Raw genomic sequence first — 19,821 nt, 5'->3', positions numbered from 1 at the left:
TATTACACATAATATATTATTTTTGATAATTTTATATTATAAAAATAATTAACAAATTTCTTAATTTAACATTTAATATCATACTATTTTTTAAATATTTTTTAAATTTCGTTGTTTCTCATTATGAGAGTGATGTTCTTTTGTGAACCTTGTATTTTTCTTCTGGAGTTCCTTAAGTTCATTCAAAAGAATTATTTCAGAGTGCTACATTGTTACAGATTTTATAATCTACACTATTTAATTAAAATATTTTTTTATATATTAATTTTTGTTTTTCTAATTTTATATTCTATATAATGCAAAGAATCTGCTGAATATAAAACTATGAATATATAAATTATAAAGTTTATTAAAAAATTAAAGTCTATTAGGTCTTATTAATTTCCACAATTTCAGTGAAGTTCTATACAGTGTTCAAATAAGAATAAACAATAAATTATGTACTGTAAAATAAGTATATTATTTAAAGGCAAAATAGGAAATTACTATTTTCTTTATGTAAAATAACAAATTTTAATTAATTTACTTGTTTCAAGTTGTTAATTGTAAAATAATAAAAAATATGGAATCATTTTTTTTACAAATCTACCAATTATCAAGTATTTATTAAAAAATTTTCTTATTAATTATCTTAAAAAATGTATACTTTTTTGTCATAAGTAAATATTGTTTTGCATTTATATTATATAATAAAAATTCCAACATATGTATGCATTTAGTAATACAATATATATTTTAAATTAATTAGCCATTTTACAACATAAAGTATTTTTGAAAAATAATTTATTGTTAAGAATAAAAAATTAAAACAATATTTATTTAGATAATGACATTCACATATTACGATAAAAATATTTCAATATTATAAAATATGTATTATTTTCAAAATCATATTGCACAAAGACAATAATTATTTTAAAGAAGAAATAAAATGGAATTTTATTTTCCAGAATCACCAAGGTGATATTTTAAAAGTTGTTAAACTAAGCAGTTTAGTGCAGTAAAATTCAAATACGTTATTTAACCAATTATAACTTTTAAAACAACGATTTGATAGCATTTTTAAATTATGGTGTCTAATATTATATTAGAACTAGTTTTGTAATAAAATAAATTTTAAACTAATTTTGCAAAAAAAATAATAATAAAGATTTGTGTACTTGTGCTGATATGTAATTATTGTATTTACACTATGTACTTATACAGAAACAATTGAAAGAATCACTTGTTTCCCCTGTATTAATATATAGAAATAAATATTTTTTTATAATTATATATTTTTATAATTAAATATTTTATTATAAATATATTGTCGAAAATATCATTTGAATTTTTTAATGTTTTTATATTAGAAAAACTTTTACATACATTGTACATCATCCATTTTTTAGTTAATAACCATTATATTAAAATATATTTATAAAAAAATTTTATTTATATTTGTTTTAAATAAATATTTTATTGTTAGTAATTTAATAAGAAGATATGAGGGTATTTTAATAATACTGTAAATTCTATTGAAATGGTATTTTAATTATAATTCATTTATATATTTTACGTGTTTATTAAATTAATGTCAAAAACTTAAATTAAATCATTTAATTATAAACTAATTAATAAGGTTTGAAAATTTATATTATTGTCTTGGGAACCTAAGGAAATTTAAAATGATTCTTCCTATAAAGCTACAAATATTTTGTATATTTTAAACATATCGAACTAAATAAGATATATGAATAATTATTATGAAATATTTATATAATCATCTAGAGCAGTTCTATTGGACAAAATTTGAATGAATCTGATACAAAAAGAAGTACATTTATAAAAGAACATTAAATTAAAATTTTAATGAAATGTAATAAATATAAATTCGTGATATCAACAAAATTAGCACGCACAAGCAAGTGATTTTAAGTATAAATTATTATTAAAATTGTAATGGTACTGAGTACATTGGAGAATTAATAAATATTATTTATAAATATTATTTAATACAAAATAAAAGAAAGAGTTTATTTATGATATAAAAATAAATATATGTGTGGCTAATGTTAACTATTTCATATTTATAAAATTTATTATCAACAGGAGATTAATAATATAAATAAAATATTAATTTAGTTTATTTAATTTATTTTAAGTACAAAATAAGATCTCATATTGTAACTAATAAAAGTATTCTCTTATAAAAAAATTATACATATTATTTTTAAATATACTAACCAAAATATTAATAAAGTGATATTAAAAATTATTTTCAAATCTTTTATGTAATTCATATTTAGTTCCTTGTGATATTTTAATTTATGTAAATATAATTTTTTTAAGTATTTTGTTAAAAAATTGATTAACTTAATTAAAATAAATGAACAAAAGTATTTAATGCATATTTATTGTATGTCGATGAATTTTGCTGAAACTATTCCTTTTCTGTATAAATTTTACAAATACATGTAGATATGTCTTTTACTATTATTCAATATCCTTGATAGAATTTCTGTACCACATTATTTTTTCAACTCAAAATACAAACATTCTTCTATAATATGTTTTCGCCAAATTATAATTCGTTAATAATTATATTCTTTCAATTTTTGAATCTCGTAACGATGTTAATGTTATATATTAATTAGTTCCATTTCATAATTAAAATTTAAATTGAAAACTAAATTATATAAAATAAATTAAAATTTCAATTATTCACCTAAAATGACAGTTGGCTTTTTTTTTTTTTTTTTAAATATACTATTTGTTTCAAAGATTTAGGATATACGAAAATGTCATAGGAATTGGTTTCGGCAAATCCAAATCAAAGGAATTGGCGCGGTATACTGATTGCTCTACTCGTTATCATCGCAGTTCTCGCTCTAATTGTTACATCTGTTGTACTGCTAACACCTCCAGAAGAAGGACCTCGAATTAGGGGTTCTCGTATAAAACTCTCGGAGGTGAGAGGTTTACTTACAATTCCAAAATTTCACATTAAAAATTTTGTAGTTTTTCTTATCGTACTTATGTAATTCATATTAATTAACAAAATGTTATATTTGATTTAATTTTAAAATGATACATGTAAAATTTAATTATCTTTAATAAAATTACAAAAATAATAAAGATATACAGTTTTATTCAGATAATAATAGTGATATATTACAGGTATTATATAGAGAGCTATTGCCTTTGCTCTTTAACGGTTCGTGGGTGAGTAACCGATATATATGTTACCGTGACATTTGGGGTGGGATTTCCCTTCTTGATGCATCTGATCCTAATGTTACCTCTTGGAGCTTAATGCCGAATGAGACCTTTGTAAGTATATAAAAATCATTGCTTAATATTAATTTTGTTTTTTTTTCACAGAGCTTAGCTAGTTTTAATTAATCACGCATTAATGATATAACGAATTAATTATTATTTTTTATACAAAAATTTAATGATTTCTTAAAATTTGTTGAAAATTTCTTTAAGTTAAAATTTGTTATAGTTCTCTTATGTTAAAATTTCTTAAAGTTTGTAATAATTGTTTGTATTATTAAATAAACGATATTTTTCTGTTACTTGTACTTATTTTTAACAAAATATTGTTTATATTAAGAATCATGATAAAAAATAAGTGTAATTAATAATGAATTAAATATATTGAAGACTTTAGAAATTAATGATTAATTTACATGTATAAACATACAAAATCAATAATTATTTTTTCAGAGGAGACTTGCTCCAATAAAATTCTCTCTATCTCCTGACCATAAGTACTTGCTCTTAACTCAAAATGTCAAAAAATTATTTCGATATTCATACTTAGCGCAATATATAGTTTATGATGTCAATACCAGGTAAGTATGTAACTAAAACCAAAATAAATAAGGATAAACAATTAATGATTATAAAATTGACAAAAATATTACAGAGAAACAGCTTTACTGGCAATGAATTCTGAAAAAAATAATCATCCATATTTACTTTTGGCACAATGGACCCCTCATGGACATGGCCTTATTATAGTTCAGGACTATGATATATATTATTTAACAGAGCCATTCAATAATTTACGTTATCGTGTTACAAATTCTGCTATACCTGGCATTCTATCTAATGGATTACCTGATTGGCTGTATGAAGGTATATTTCCAAACTAATAATGTCTTATAGAAATATTTAATCAGTAATACATACATTTTATAATATAAAATTCCATGATCAACACAATAGAATAAGAAGTAAATTCAGACCATTTTAATTATAATTTTGTATTTATAACCTTCTAAAATTTGTATATTATTCATATTCAACATGAACCTTGAATAAATGTTCAACATATTTTGATATATACAAGCTATACATACATTGGTTAGTTTCTTCCTTTCCAAAATTTATAATATTGGGAAGTTTATAGTTCAAGCATGCATTCTTTGTTTCTGTATAATTTTTCAAATTAGACTGTTTGGCCCTTGAATTATCACATATTTAAGTCTAATTGTCTTTTATTTCTATTTATTATACCATTCATTCTACATGCAATTAAAATATTTATTTCTAAGCAAGTATGTTATACAATTTATTAACTATTAATTTTATAAATACAACACATTGATTATATATATGCCCAGTTAATTTAAAGCATCAGTTCATAATAGATATTTTACCTAGTCACTTGTCATCTATGACCTTGTAATTTATAATATTGTATTAATTGTATGTGTGACTAATATCTCAATTTTCATAATATATTAATTATTGAATTATTGGATTCTATCAAATAATAAGCAATTTCTGAATATAAAAAACATCATAAATTTAAAAATAATGTGAAATAAATACATTTAAGGCTTTAACTTCACAATTTATAAATTATATTATATTATATATATTATATTAAACTATATAAATTTTATATAAATTCTATTTTATTCATAAGGTGATTAAAATACTAACTGAATAAAATTAATATAAATACATATTTTTTATTTGAAGTTTTTTATATTTTTAATTTATTTTAAACATATATACTTCATAAATTTTTTAATAGTATAAACCATATCCTATTATTCAGTTATAATTTTATACATTAATTTTTTTAAGTTCATTTAAATTTGAAAATTAATTTATTAGAATAACAAAAAAATCATATCATTATTATTGAATAATTTATCAAACTAATTTATTGAAAATTTCACTACCAGTTTTGCCTTATTTTAATGAGTCTATTCGTTTATATTTCTGTATAGTAGAAAGAATTCTGTGTGAGAAATTCAATTTTTCTATTATGATTCCAACTTAATGTTTCAATTTGTATTTTGCTTTTGTTAATATTGCTAAAAGATTATCTTAATAAGTTTTTGATTAATATTTAATTATTATCTTTATTAATATATAGGCTCCACATTAAAAGATAGTGAATAACGAAGAAATAATTAACATCAATTTTTTTTACAAAAGAAGTACATTTATTTGTTAGAAGAAATACACAAAAAAATAGCAATTAGAAAATTGCCCCATTTTTCAATACGATATACAAAAAAATAAATATTAGGATTTTCTTCAATATGATATACAAAATATGAATATTCGTATTTTTCTTCAACGTGATGTACACAAAAATTTATATTATCTTTATAGAAAATGTAGACAAGGAGGAACAACTTAAGTTAGTGCTTCTAAGCTGCAATTTATAATTTATATTAAAATTTATCTATATTAAATTACTACTTAACTATTAAAATCTATGTTAAAATTGGTTTACATTTGTAAGTCTTTCGAAACAAATAATACCATAACATTTTTAACCTATTGGAATAATGTTTGTAGTTATTAGCATTCTATTATGTTTATAATTTATTATTACAGTTACTATCATTATATAACATGCAAATGTAATAAGTATATCATAAAATAATGAATAATTATGTCAAATTTTAAATATTTATTATTCAATATTATGTTAAAATTAAAGTTATTGACCAAGAAACATGCAAAAAGGTTTAAATAATACTAAAAATTTGTTAAATAAAACTAAGTAGATGTTCTTATTTAATATATTTATGTGTTAAACTATATAACTATATAGCACCTATAAAAAATAAAAGAGCTTTTGTTACATATTTGAGCATGTGCATTGTACCTTCATTTTAATCACTTTTCAACAATCAAATAATAGAAATTTTTAACTTTTTAAGTTTTTAAGATTTCAATTTTTTATTTTTTTGCCACACTATGCTTTCATCAAAGATGATTATTGGTAAATTTAATTCTGTCTTATTCATAATTTTAATTCAGTTTCAATAAAAAAATTATAATTATAATCTGGTATAATATATTTAGTAATAGTATTCTATTAATATATATTATATTATATAAATTTTATAGACTTTTATAAAGTATTTTTATTATTTATTATAAAGTAATTATGGTTTAAGTTTAAAATTTTAAAATTTATTTACTATAATTGTTTTAAGATTAGATATATTTTCAATGAATATTATTTTTTCACAAAATGCATTTAATTGTATATTTACAGAAGAGATTTTGCATAGTTCAGAAGCAATATGGATGTCAAAAGATTCGCATATTCTCCTTTATGCAAGTTTCAATGATTCCTTGGTTGGAGAAATGCATACTTCCTGGTATGGAAATATCAACAAATCACTATATCCTGATATTCGATCACTACGCTATCCAAAGGTTTTTTTATTTATATAAATTTTGCATTAATGCAGATATCTTTTATAAAATTTCTGTATTTATAAAAAGTAAAATATAAAAAATTAAAAATTAATTTTAGTAATGTTATCTAGTTTTTACAGTTTACATACATTTTATAAGAAAAGTAAAATATCTTTAATCAAAATAAACAATACTAAAAGTAGTCTGATTATAAATTCAATTTAAATATATTATTTTCTCAATTTAATAAAGTCCTTGTTTTAATAGTTATCAACTAATTTATGTTATATTTTATTTGCCAAGAATAATTAAAACATTTTATAAATATAATTTGTTATGTATAATTTGAAAAAATATTAGCATATATTGATTTTACAGTTAATCGCACTTATTAAATGAAACTTTTCATTGAATTCCGTTTTTATGCAACAAATATTTTACACAAAAATTTCCGTTAATGTTTATTGTATTTAAAATGAATGTATTTAAATTCAAAATGTTTTAATTACTTTGTATGCAAAGTTTAGCAACGAAAATTATTTTTATATAATTTAAAATATTTTTTTACATTTCATACATAATATATAAAATATTATTTAATAATATTATATAAAATATATAAAGTTTTTTGTTGATTCTAAACTAGAACAAATTAAAAATAAATTTATAATTAAATTCTGTATAAAGTTTATAAGTGAAAACGATAATTACATATTTTATTTTATAGCCCGATACTCCCAACCCACTGGTGATGCTGTTTGTCGCTGACTTAGCTGATCCCAAAAATATACATACAAAATTAGTGAAACCGCCGCCTATCATTGCGAATGCGTGAGTTTATTAATCTGATTTGAAATATATAAAAATATTACAATTCTAATTTGAATTTTGTGTATATTATACCCATAAAAATATACCAAATACTAATTGGTCCATATTTTTCTTCCAGAATATATTCTATATTATCTGTATTTTAAATATTTGTGTATATAATGTAAGTTATTCACAATTCTAAAAAAATAATTAAAAATTGTCAAATAAATAAATAATACATATATATTAAAATATTTTCTTTAGTTACAATTTTTTATAATTGAATTTTATACTTGTTTAAAAATTAAAATTAATTTTCTGTAATTATATTATCTCTTAAAATTTATTATAATAAAATAATTATTTCTTTAAATTTTTTTTTTTGACAAATGGTATAATTTATTTTTCATATTATTACAGTCTTTTTAAGATGTATATCACTTTTTCTTATAATATTGTATTTCAGAAAACAAATATTTTTTATAAATCTATTCTAATTTATATTTAAGACAATAATTTCAGTTTGAAAATACCATTAAATATCTTATGATTAACAAAGCTCAATGAATGCATAGGTTTTTTTATATTTAAAACAATCAAATTATAAAATATTTTTTATATAAAAAACGTACAATTAAAAAAGTATAAATTAATGTATATAATATAATAATTTTATGATATAAAATTACCATAACATATTTTATGACATTTATAGATCAAATATTAAGATTTAAAGGAAATGACAATAATTATTCATACTAGTCATATAATAATAATTTTAGAATTAAACTTTGACCACAAATTTTAATATTTTTAATGTACAATTTTAATTTATATTTATATTTTTAATACCTAAGTAGTTAATAAAATAAAATATTATAAGGATATTACATTTTATAGCGAACACTACTTTACTACTGCATCCTGGATTTCGTCAACAGAAATATGTATAACATGGATGAATCGACCACAAAATATTTCTGTGGTAACAGTTTGCAAAAGTCCATTATGGAAATGTCAGGTTTGTAATAAATTGATCTTTTAAATAATTTACACTAAATATCAAGTTTTATTAGTAAATGTGAATACCAGTATATTTATTATACTTCTGTTTTTTAAATGTTCAAAATAATATCTTATGTATTTATTATTTTAAAAATACTTATAAAAATGATTATATACAATAATTAAATATATATCTAACCATAAAATATTATACACTGTTCTTAACACTAAATCATTGAATTATTGTATTATAAATCATAAAACGATTAATTCTAATGCTTGATTAGAAAAAAAAATTCATTCTAATATTTCATTATCATTTTTTTAATTCGTATATTTAACTTATTCTTTTTATTCGTGCAGTGTATATTGTGCTTCATCAAATATCTATTATGAATGATATATTCCCATTCTTTATTTTAATATATTTATTTTATTTATTTGATTATTTGTATTTTATTTTTATATTTGTATTCAAAATTTCATGATTTGAACTCCAAATTTATAGGAACCAAATTCAAAATGCAATTTGTAATTGTATAATGTAATTATTTTGTTTATAATATTTAATTATAAACTGAATGACGATCAAATTATTATTATATTAACCAGTGTTATATTATTAATTCATTTACAATTTAAGTTTCCTTGTATTTATGACTAAATCAATATAGTGAATTATACATTTATATGAGTTTTTTAATAATTTATTTTAATAATTATATAGAATACTATTGTTTACCCATTTACTTGATTATTTTATTTTAATATTGTTAACTATATTAAGACTAAGTAGAAGAAAAAGATTTAATTATTATTCAATTAGTAAGATTAATATTTTATTTATTTATTATAATTAAATTTATTTCATCTAAACAGATTATGATTTTACTTGAAGTTTCAAATAAAATATCAAATGTATCAACATATTCCTAAAATTATTATTATTAATCATGTAAAATTGATTTTTTAATACTTCTTTATTTAATAAACAAATAATTGTTATTAAATAAATCAAATAATTGCAATTAAGTTAAGTTTTAAAACTACTTTATCACTGTATTTTAAGATGTATTTAAAAAAAAATTTATTTAAACTTGGTTGGTTTCATTTATTTTATATAAACAAGGTTTAATTTATGTAACAGTATTACAAAACTATATAAACTATATTCTATTTAAATAAATTGTATCTAATTATAGATTATTATAATTATATTTTAAATATAGATATTTAAAAATTAGTGTTTTTATGCTGTTACCTATAGCGTTCAATTTATGCTGTTTCTTACTAATCGTGATTCTTAAATGCTTGAATAAAAGTTAGAATATCATATTTATTAATGATTGTAAGTAGGGGCCGCAGGTATAAGTTATATGTATTAATCATGTAAGATATAATTTATTTTTTCTTTGTTATTGTCAAGTATATGCTGTGTTATATATATTGAATAATCATAGAATTTAAAATTTATTGCAGGAAATTCAGAGAATAGTTGGTGAAAATCACGGTTGGGTTGATACTCCACCTGAAGCTCCTGTTTTTTCAACAAATGGTTCAAGTTATATTACTATTGCTCCGGTAAAAGATGGCCCAACAGGATTCTACAAACATATAGTATGGGTTAATGTTTTAAGAGAACAAATTGTACCTTTAACTCATGGGAAATTTGAAGTTACCAGAATACTTGCTTGGGACCAAGTTAATAATACTATGTAACTATTATATTTAATATTATTGCATATTATTAACCATTTCAGTAATACTACAAATATTACATAAACTAATAAAATTTGTATTATAAATTCAAAAATAAGTGATAATTTTATTATTTTATTGATTATTGAGAAATTATACCAAAGTTTTTACTAAAAATGTTTTACACATAATTTCTTAATCTTAACTTAAATATTTATTGTACTTATTAAAAACATAATAAAAAATACATTGGTATATATGTCGAATTTTTATTTTATTGTCAATATTTAAGAAAACAAATTATTTAATAAATAAATAAAGCAGAAAATAAAAATCATTTTTAAAAATTCCAATATTATTAACACAGACATTAAAATTCATTAAAGATCTAAGTTAATTTAAAAAAATATTACTAGTGGCTCAAACTTGTCAATATAAAATAAAAATCCAAATAAGAAAGTGAATTTCATTTAAATATTAAGTATTTAACTTTTCATACAGTTTTTTATTTTAATTTCATTTAAAATCAATTTTATGTTTTATAAATAAAAAACTTACACCAACAGATTTTATATATTCTAATAATAATTAATTTATATTATTCATATATTATGAGTAAATACATATAAATTGATAATCTAAATATGTTCCCATAAATTAGAAATATCACTTAAAAAATTTTGATTATAAAAAATAAAAAAATAAATAAACATATATATACACATATTTTTACGATAGCTACGAACTATTGTAAGGTATTTTGGTTTTTATAAACATAATAAATTATTTTGATTGTTAATGCTATTATTTAATTTAATAAGTGTAATCATCATGAAATAATCAATAAAGTATGAAATATTAAAATAATGTTGAATTCTTTCTTAAACAATGATTATTAATATGAAAAAGGTTAATAATTAGCATTCGAATAAAAGATAAATGATTATTATAATACACAAATTCTTAGAAAATCACATTTTTTTAAAAAATATTCTTGTTTACAGCATTAAACTATTCACTTTAAGAAAGTTATAAATGATTGTGTTTTTTAATTCTTAATGTATTAATTGATTACAATAAATATTTGATATTCAAAATTTTCCTTTAATTAATAAGCAACAAATTAAAATGAAAACAGAAAATAGAATTGTATGTAATTACTATATACATTTTTATTTGTGCTATGTTGTTTAAATAGATACTTCATGGGAATACCTACGAATCGTCCATCACAGCGTCATTTATACCGCGTGAGTTCGCAAATTCCTCAAGTCGGTAGATCTTTGCATTCTGCAATATGCTTGAGTTGCAGCGTCTTCTCAAAACACGAAAATCATAATATTGTAGATAATGATGCAGCAAAAACACTTGATTTTGATCACATTCATCTTAATAGAAATTTTAACAAACTTAATGGCGATGAAAATGTCAGAAAAGAATATTTAATCTCCAAAGCTTATGAAATTAGAATACAGGATAAGAATAAGATTAAACAGTCCAGTAAGTATTTGATAGTATTGTTATACAATTAAGAGCAGGAAGAATATAAGAACAATTGAGTATTTTTTTAATAAGCATAAAATATTACTTAAAAAAAATTTAGTCGTAATCTGTCAAATTAGTCTGTAATAACAATTATTTTCTTCATACTGACACTTATAAAGACAGAAATTTTCTTTAGAGCGATTAATTTATCATGCAATTAAAGAAAATATAATATATATGTTCTAAATTTTATTTTATAAAATCTTTTTATTATAAAAAAATATATTTCTTTTTAGAAAATCCGGAATCATGTCAGTATTATAATGCTATTTTTCCTTCAAATTTTGAATACTTTGTTTTGGAATGCCTTGGTCCAGGTATCCCAACAGTTACCCTTTACAAGACTGAAATGCCAATGCCACGTTTTATTATATTATTACAAAATAATGCTCTTCTTAAAGTGAGTATAAACAGTACAAATTGTTTTTCATTTTTCACTTATGAATAAAGAGAATTAATTTATGTATTTCTATATAATAATAAATCTACAAGGCATATTCATTTGACTAACAATAAAAAAACATCATTTTCTTTTTATATTAATCATAAAATTTAAATGGTACACTTGAGGCATTATTATGTATATAAATGAAAGTATATATGTATTATATTAAAATTATTTAATATTTTTCTTATATTTTTATTATACGTATATTTTTGTTTAATAGATATAAATACATGACTATTAAAAAATATGCAATATTTTGAACATAAAAATTTACGATAATAAATTTGTTTGTAAATATATTTAAATAATATATATTGTTAAGTTTTATGTATCAATATATTTAAAAGCAAATTTTTATTGTATTTAGCAATTTAAATAATGTAATTATCTATACAGTTTTTTTAAATTATTAATTTATAAAATAAAGAATAATTCAATGTTAAAGATTAATATCACTACTATACATATATTATACAAAGTAAATAATGTATTATTGTATAACATTATTTTAATTAAATAAAAAAGAATATTTTTAATGAAGTAATTAAATTATATTAGTTGAATAGTATTTTTACTTAGTTACATAATATTAAATATCTTAAATTTTAAGATGTATTGTGTATGTATTAGAGATAAGATATTGATTATTAATTTAACCTTTCAAAAATAATTCTTATATAGATCCTTAATTCATCAAAAATATTTTGAGTATAACTTATAATAGAAGAAAATTAAATTTTTTTTATGATATACAATAATTCATTTTTTTCTAATTATATTATTTTGTATAATTTTTTTAATTCACTTCAAAATAAGAATTCGTTACAATAAAATTTATTATTTAAAACTTTTATTTCGTTAATTATTTAAAAGGTAGTAAATATTTGTATTAAATTTAAAAATAAAACATATAATAGATAAATCAGATCTTAAGCAATATTTTGGATTAATATAATTCTATAATTATAATAAAAATATAAATTTTCTTAATATATAAAAAAAATTAAATAAAAAATATTAAACCCTATCGTTTTGATAAGTAATGAAGCTACATATATTTTTCATTATATTAAATGTAGATTACAATGAAATTATTGAATATTTATAGGAAAAGATAGCAAATTTGGCCCTCCCACAGATCAAGACTTTTCCTGTACAAATAAGCGGTGGCTACAATGCTCAAGTAAAATTATATCTTCCTCCTGGACTTCGAGAAGATGAAATTACTCGTTATCCACTAATAGTACAAGTGTATGTATAAATGTATACAAGCACAAGAAAATATGAATATTATATCTATCCCTTAATTATTCTAAATTTATATAAATGTACTTATGTGCTTATAAATAACAAAATAAACGTATTTGAGGTATCGCTTTTAAAAAGTTAAATAGAAGTTATTTTATTCTGTAGCTATGGTGCGCCAGGTACACAACTGGTTACTGACATATTCAAAATTGATTGGAATACATATTTGGCCAGTAGAAAAAATATAATCGTTGCACAAATTGATGGTCGAGGTAGTGGAGGTCAAGGCTATCAATTTTTACACGAGGTTCATAATAGACTAGGCACAGTGGAAGTTGCTGATCAATTAGAAGTCACTGAGTAAGTCTTCCTGTTTACTGATTTGTCTCTATTTTAATTCATATATTTTGGTGTTCATAAACAAGCAATTACTTTATTTATAAATTAATTAATTATGTAATCTAAACGTTACCATTTGAAATTAAAATTTTTTGTTCTAACGTATTAATGTGTAAACTATATTTTTTTCGTCACTGTATTCGTTTCTCATACCTTTTATTTATGGCTAATTACCTACGATTAACTTATATTTATACTAATTCATAGCAGTTTGTTTTGTTAATAAAATAATTATAAAATACTCACTTTGTTTTATAAAATGTTATTCTATTTTATTACACTTCTAATAATTTTATTTATACACCTTTATTATTAAATTTCTTTATATATATATATAATTTATTTGATATTGTTAAACATAAATTCCTTAAACAAATTGAATAGAAATATATTAATTAATTATATTTGAAAAATAATATATAGAAAATATCAACTAAATTCATTATCATTCAAGTTTAACGCTTTCAATCGTTTATATATTTTATAAACAAACGAAATTTATTAAATACACAATTCATTTAAAAATAATAAATGAGACATAAGATTTTCTATTATAATAAATAGATACTTAAGAGACTCGCTGCATTTTGTGGATAAACGACGTGTAGCAATTTGGGGTTGGAGCTATGGTGGATTTGTTGCTGCTCATGCCCTCGCGCATCCTGATCAGAAGGTTTTTCATTGTGGAATCAGTGTAGCCCCAATTGTATCATGGAAACTTTATGGTATTTAATTTATTATACATCATGCATTGCATATATCTTATAAAAATTTTTTTTTAATCTAATTATTCTAAAAGATAATAAAAATATTTTGATTAATATAAACTTGATTTAATTTCTATAGAAAATTTTTGCTTGTATCTTAGAGATTTTCTAATAAGCACCATTTACATTAAATAGAATTCTTAACATTGTTGAATATATTCCTTAAAATAGGTGAACGTCAATATTTTATTTTGAATTATATTTAGCTAATATTTTGAATTATTATTTAGAATTTAATGCATGGTTTTTATCTTTTAAGATTTATAATAAAATTTATTTACCTATTTTATTTTATTTTTATTATTTTAAATCAATTAAATGTCACAACACTATTATTTCATTTAAGGAATAATCAATAAATTAAATGTTAAAAACATTTATATTTTAATACGGAATGTTATACATAAATAAAAAATTTCATTTTTATATATGTATGAGCAATTATAAATTTTCTTAAAATTTTATACAAATTAATTATGTAAGTTTTTTTCAGATTTGATACATTGAATATTGTATTTAAAAAATTTATAATTTATTCAAGTATATAATGAATTTTTTTTTAATAGATTCTGCTTATTCAGAAAGATACATGGGATCACCCAATGTTACATCCAATTATCAAGGTTATGCTGAAGCTGATATCTGTAATAAAGTAGAGCATTTAAGAAATAAAATGTTTTATTTGGTGCATGGTATTGCAGATGATAATGTTCAATTTCAACAATCTATGACTCTTGCATATCATCTTGCAAAAAAAGGCATTCTATTTCGACAACAGGTACTCTTTTCTTTTTAATATACTGTGTATATGTATATGTAAATCAAAAATACTTTTCATAGGAAAAATATAACTATAAATTCGAAAAAATAAGCAAAATATATTTTTATTTGTCTATAATTATTGAGAAATAAGTATATTAATGTATTCCATTGACAAGTACAAGAAGAAAAAAAAATTAAATAAAGTATATAATTGCTGACATAATTCTTTCTTTAATTTTATTTATTTTTACATTTGAGTAAATATATAAAGATATCATGAACTCTATATATATCAGATTTATTTTTAACTACTTGATAATCAGTTGAATAATTTTGTCTTTATTGTTATTTATGTTTATATTTGACTAAATAAATAAATATTTGCTGAAGAGCTCTATATGTATCAAATTATTTTTATCTACTTATAAGAAATTTCAATTAAATTAATAATATTTAAGTTATGAAATTTATATTTATATTAAAGTATCATTGAAAATATGTTTAATTGGTGTATATCCATTGCAAAAACATTTTATCTCAAGATATTACATACATAGCTTGAGAATACAACTCTGTGTCCATTAGCCACATATATGGGTACTACTATGAATATAATAATCTATACTCTCCTTCTACTGCCTTTACCGAATGGAGTTCCAACCAAACAGACTGTGTGGTCATGCAGGAGATTCTATAGTTTTCTCTAAGATGTTGCTCTTAATTTCCAACCATCTATTTCGTATTTTACACATTCCGTTTTAATCTTTTATTACTATCAACAATCTGTAGTAATATATTTTTACTTTCTTCATCATACAATATAGAATACAATATGTCGAAAAGTATTATGTAGCTAGTTTGTTTATATGAAAGCATCGATATATTTAAATTATTATTCAAAATATATCATATAGTATATTCAGCTTGAATGATTTAATCTATCTTTTATATTTGATAATTTAAATACATTTTCGACTATATTATAATTTAATGTATTACCTTCTTTCAATACCTCAAGCTGTTTTTTTAAATAAATTTTATTTTATTTTTATTCTTTATATTTAATGTGTAATTCATTTATTTTCTATATTTAATTCCTTTCATCATCGCATCGTGTCAAAAAAGCCATTCATAAATTTTAAAGATTGAAAAAATTCAAGGTTTGCGGGTTTTATATGTGTGGTGAATAATTAAATAAAATGTATCATATACTACTTAAGTAATAAATTGATCCGAATGACACGTTAATTAATTCATAAATTTTATAATGATAATAAAAGCATTATATACATACATATATATATATATATATATATATATATAATATATAATATATATATATATATAGACATAACGATTCTAAGTATCAGAAATTGTGTGAAAACAAACCGAAATTATAGGTCAATTCGAAAGTGCTATGCACCTTGATTGATTTTTAATTAATTCTGAATTTTCCTCTAATTTTGGTTTGTTTCCACATAATTTTTAATACTTATGTATATACTTCATCAATCAAGAATTTTAGAAATTATCTAAAATCAAAATTAGATGCTCATTAATTCGTTAAACATTATTTTTTGTACTATGATTCTGAATCTTGATTTTTTATATTTATAAATGAAAACAACATACTATTTATTAAAAATCATTCGAATTTATTAAAGATAATTGAATTTTCAATAATTATTTTGATTTAGTCTTGTGTATAACTCTATAGTTTATTTTAAATTGCAATTAATTTTGATTGGAGTCAAGATGTCCAGGGCATATATGTAGTTATTGAATGTGCTATTGAATTTAGAGTATTCTAGACTATTACCTTCCGTCATTTAATATGTATTTTTGTATTATACTTATGCTGTATACACTGTTACAATTTTAGTAATTTTTTGAAAAAACAGGTCCGAATTTTTTTAATTAAATAAATTTTACGAATAAATTTTATTTTTTCCATGCTTCGAAACGCCTTGTGGTTGTTTATAATGATAAAACACTTGGTTGTATTTCAGATTTGTAATTTTACTATAAGAAACTCACGGTTATTGAATATTATCTTGTAATGATTATTTTCCAGTTATTGCGTTACTCAAGAAAATTTAATAGTACCTAGGCAAGTTACGGTGGAAGTTCCATAATCTAGATTTTATCCACTCTATAATCTACTGATTTTATTTTTAATTTATGTACTTCATCTTATCTTATTGCTCAATGATCTAGTATTTACATTTGATTTATGATACGCCATATTTTATCCATAGATCGGATGAAACTCACTACACAGGTATGAATGGAAATTACTTAATGGTAAAGTAGCATATTAAGTACGACAGCGCGAAAGATAATACATCAATTACGCTGATAACATCATTTAGTTGTTGCTCCATTTATAATATACTAATAACCATAGTATTTCGAAGTATCGTTATCATTATCATTATCGAAAAATATGATGCATCAGCATTCGTTTTAAACATGTTCCCAATACAGAATTGGATTTTAAGAATATTTAAGTATATTATATCAAAGAAAGATAGACTCTTATCATTATTTCATAATTATTGTGCATGGAATACGAGTTTGCCACATTCTAAGTTTCCATATTGGATACCACGTGTTTTTTGTAAAACATTGCTATTTATAGCTACAACGGCTTAATCATCATTCATGATTATAATTTTAATGTTGTAGATTTAAATAATATATTATAAAAAGTTGATAATGTTATCTATTGATTGGTATTGAAATATACCTTCACGATTTTCAAATTTTTAATTTTGATTGGTATATATTCTAACACTTTAAATGAAATCTCCTTAAATATAATTCTATTTCAATGGAAAAACCCAATGTTTCTGATATAATTTGATACAACCTATTAAATAAACTTTATATATTTTTGTATATCTATTCTAAATATTATATTTTAATTAAGAAATCGCCCCTATAAAATTTATAAATTTTGTTTATTTTCATACGATTATTCTCACAGTCATATATATATATATATATATATATATATATAAGAGAAGTATTTATCATTATGTTCATACAAAAAAATTAGTAAAAATTATAGATTATTTGTTTGAATTAATTTAAAACAACTTATTTTAAAAGATTTTCATACAAATTGTAAAATCTTAAAATATATAATTTTTTTCAAAAAACTATGTAATATTTTATGAGACATATTATAAAATATTAAATTAAGTATTTATAATAATCTAAGCAATATTGAAATGTTTAATTTCAAATAATTAATATTAGATATATTTCATTTAATATTATTGATATGATTTATTCTTATCAAAAGTTTTATGAAACTTGTATCACATTTTAATATACAGCGGAGTATAAAATCATATTACTTATTTTAAATATTTTTTTCATGAAATATTCTATGTTAGTAGTCAGTACTTACTAGCCGTTTCTTATTCTTATACTTCAGTCTAATACAATAATTTAACTCCTACTAATGGCAATCTGCTTTCTTATTTTACATAATCAGTACTAAAGATAATATTACCACTAATTAAAATCTTTCAATAAAATAGGTATGATATAGACATTAAAATATTTTATTATTATAATTTCACAAAATAAATTATTCCACAAAAATTAAAAATCTATATTATATAAAAAAATAGTTATATATACATAATCTATTTTCTATATCTATAGTTATATAAACTAATGTTTAATATTATTATATTTACTTATGAAAAATTAAAATAAAATATTTAATTTATTGACAATATTTTTGCTGTTATTAATTATTTAAAAAAATATTGACATATATATGTAACAATGATATTTTTACAGGTGTATCCTGATGTTGGTCATAGTTTAGCTGGAGTGAAGGAACATTTATACTTATCAATGGCACAATTTTTAGACGATTGTTTTTCAAAACAAATACCAATCGATTCAAAGGCTGGTTTAAGTAATGGGGGGTCTGGGAGTCAATAAAAATAATGTGATAAATATTATATAATTTTAAGTAGAATAGTAAAAAAATACTAAACATGAAAAATGAAAGTTAAATAACTAAAACTATGCTTTATTTAGTAAATTATATTTATTTTTGTCAAGCTTCTTTTACATTCATTTATGATGAATCATAATTCAAATAAAAAAAGTTTATTGTACTGCATTTAATAAATCATAAAATATTGAGCTTCAGTTTTATAATACAATTAATAGAATTATTATACAAACAATTTTAAATATTCTTCTATAATGCATTATAATATAACATTATAAATCTTTACATTGATATAAGAAGCTTTTGTAATTGGAACTAAAATAATCAACTATAATTGTGATTTTAACACTCGTAATGATAATGAAGTTAGATATATAGGTATATTTATGCATGTTCTGTTAGTTATATATATATACATACATACAGATTTGTGCGTGATACGCGCACGCGCATGTGCGTACCTAATAAAAGAAAAATAAAAAAATTAT

General features: G+C 20.3%; 1 protein-coding gene across 1 annotated transcript; it reads left to right on the top strand.

Annotated features, from left to right (window-relative positions):
* The first annotated feature begins 2,712 nt into the window (after positions 1–2,712).
* On the top strand, positions 2,713–19,353 carry Dpp10 (Dipeptidyl peptidase 10). Its single transcript, XM_011504480.1, has 16 exons — positions 2,713–2,718; positions 2,790–2,951; positions 3,160–3,312; positions 3,712–3,839; positions 3,914–4,125; positions 6,521–6,684; positions 7,394–7,497; positions 8,380–8,500; positions 9,964–10,199; positions 11,381–11,682; positions 11,964–12,127; positions 13,284–13,426; positions 13,589–13,783; positions 14,387–14,547; positions 15,156–15,367; positions 19,171–19,353. The coding sequence occupies exons 1-16, from the start codon at positions 2,713–2,715 to the stop codon at positions 19,315–19,317; spliced, it is 2,610 nt and encodes an 869-aa protein (XP_011502782.1). The 3' UTR covers positions 19,318–19,353.
* Positions 19,354–19,821: the final 468 nt, after the last annotated feature.

Source organism: Ceratosolen solmsi, unplaced genomic scaffold (assembly GCF_000503995.2).
Source record: "Ceratosolen solmsi marchali unplaced genomic scaffold, CerSol_1.0 scaffold17, whole genome shotgun sequence".
NCBI classification, from domain to species: Eukaryota; Metazoa; Arthropoda; class Insecta; order Hymenoptera; family Agaonidae; genus Ceratosolen; species Ceratosolen solmsi.
This window is presented reverse-complemented; position numbering and strand designations above follow the sequence as displayed.

What these genes read in the sequence shown, in the direction of transcription:
- Dpp10 (XM_011504480.1), top strand. An exon ending in ACCTGATTGGCTGTATGAAG is followed by an intron (nt 4,126 to 6,520) that starts GTATATTTCCAA and finishes GTATATTTACAG; the next exon opens with AAGAGATTTTGCATAGTTCA. An exon ending in GCATTCTATTTCGACAACAG is followed by an intron (nt 15,368 to 19,170) that starts GTACTCTTTTCT and finishes ATATTTTTACAG; the next exon opens with GTGTATCCTGATGTTGGTCA.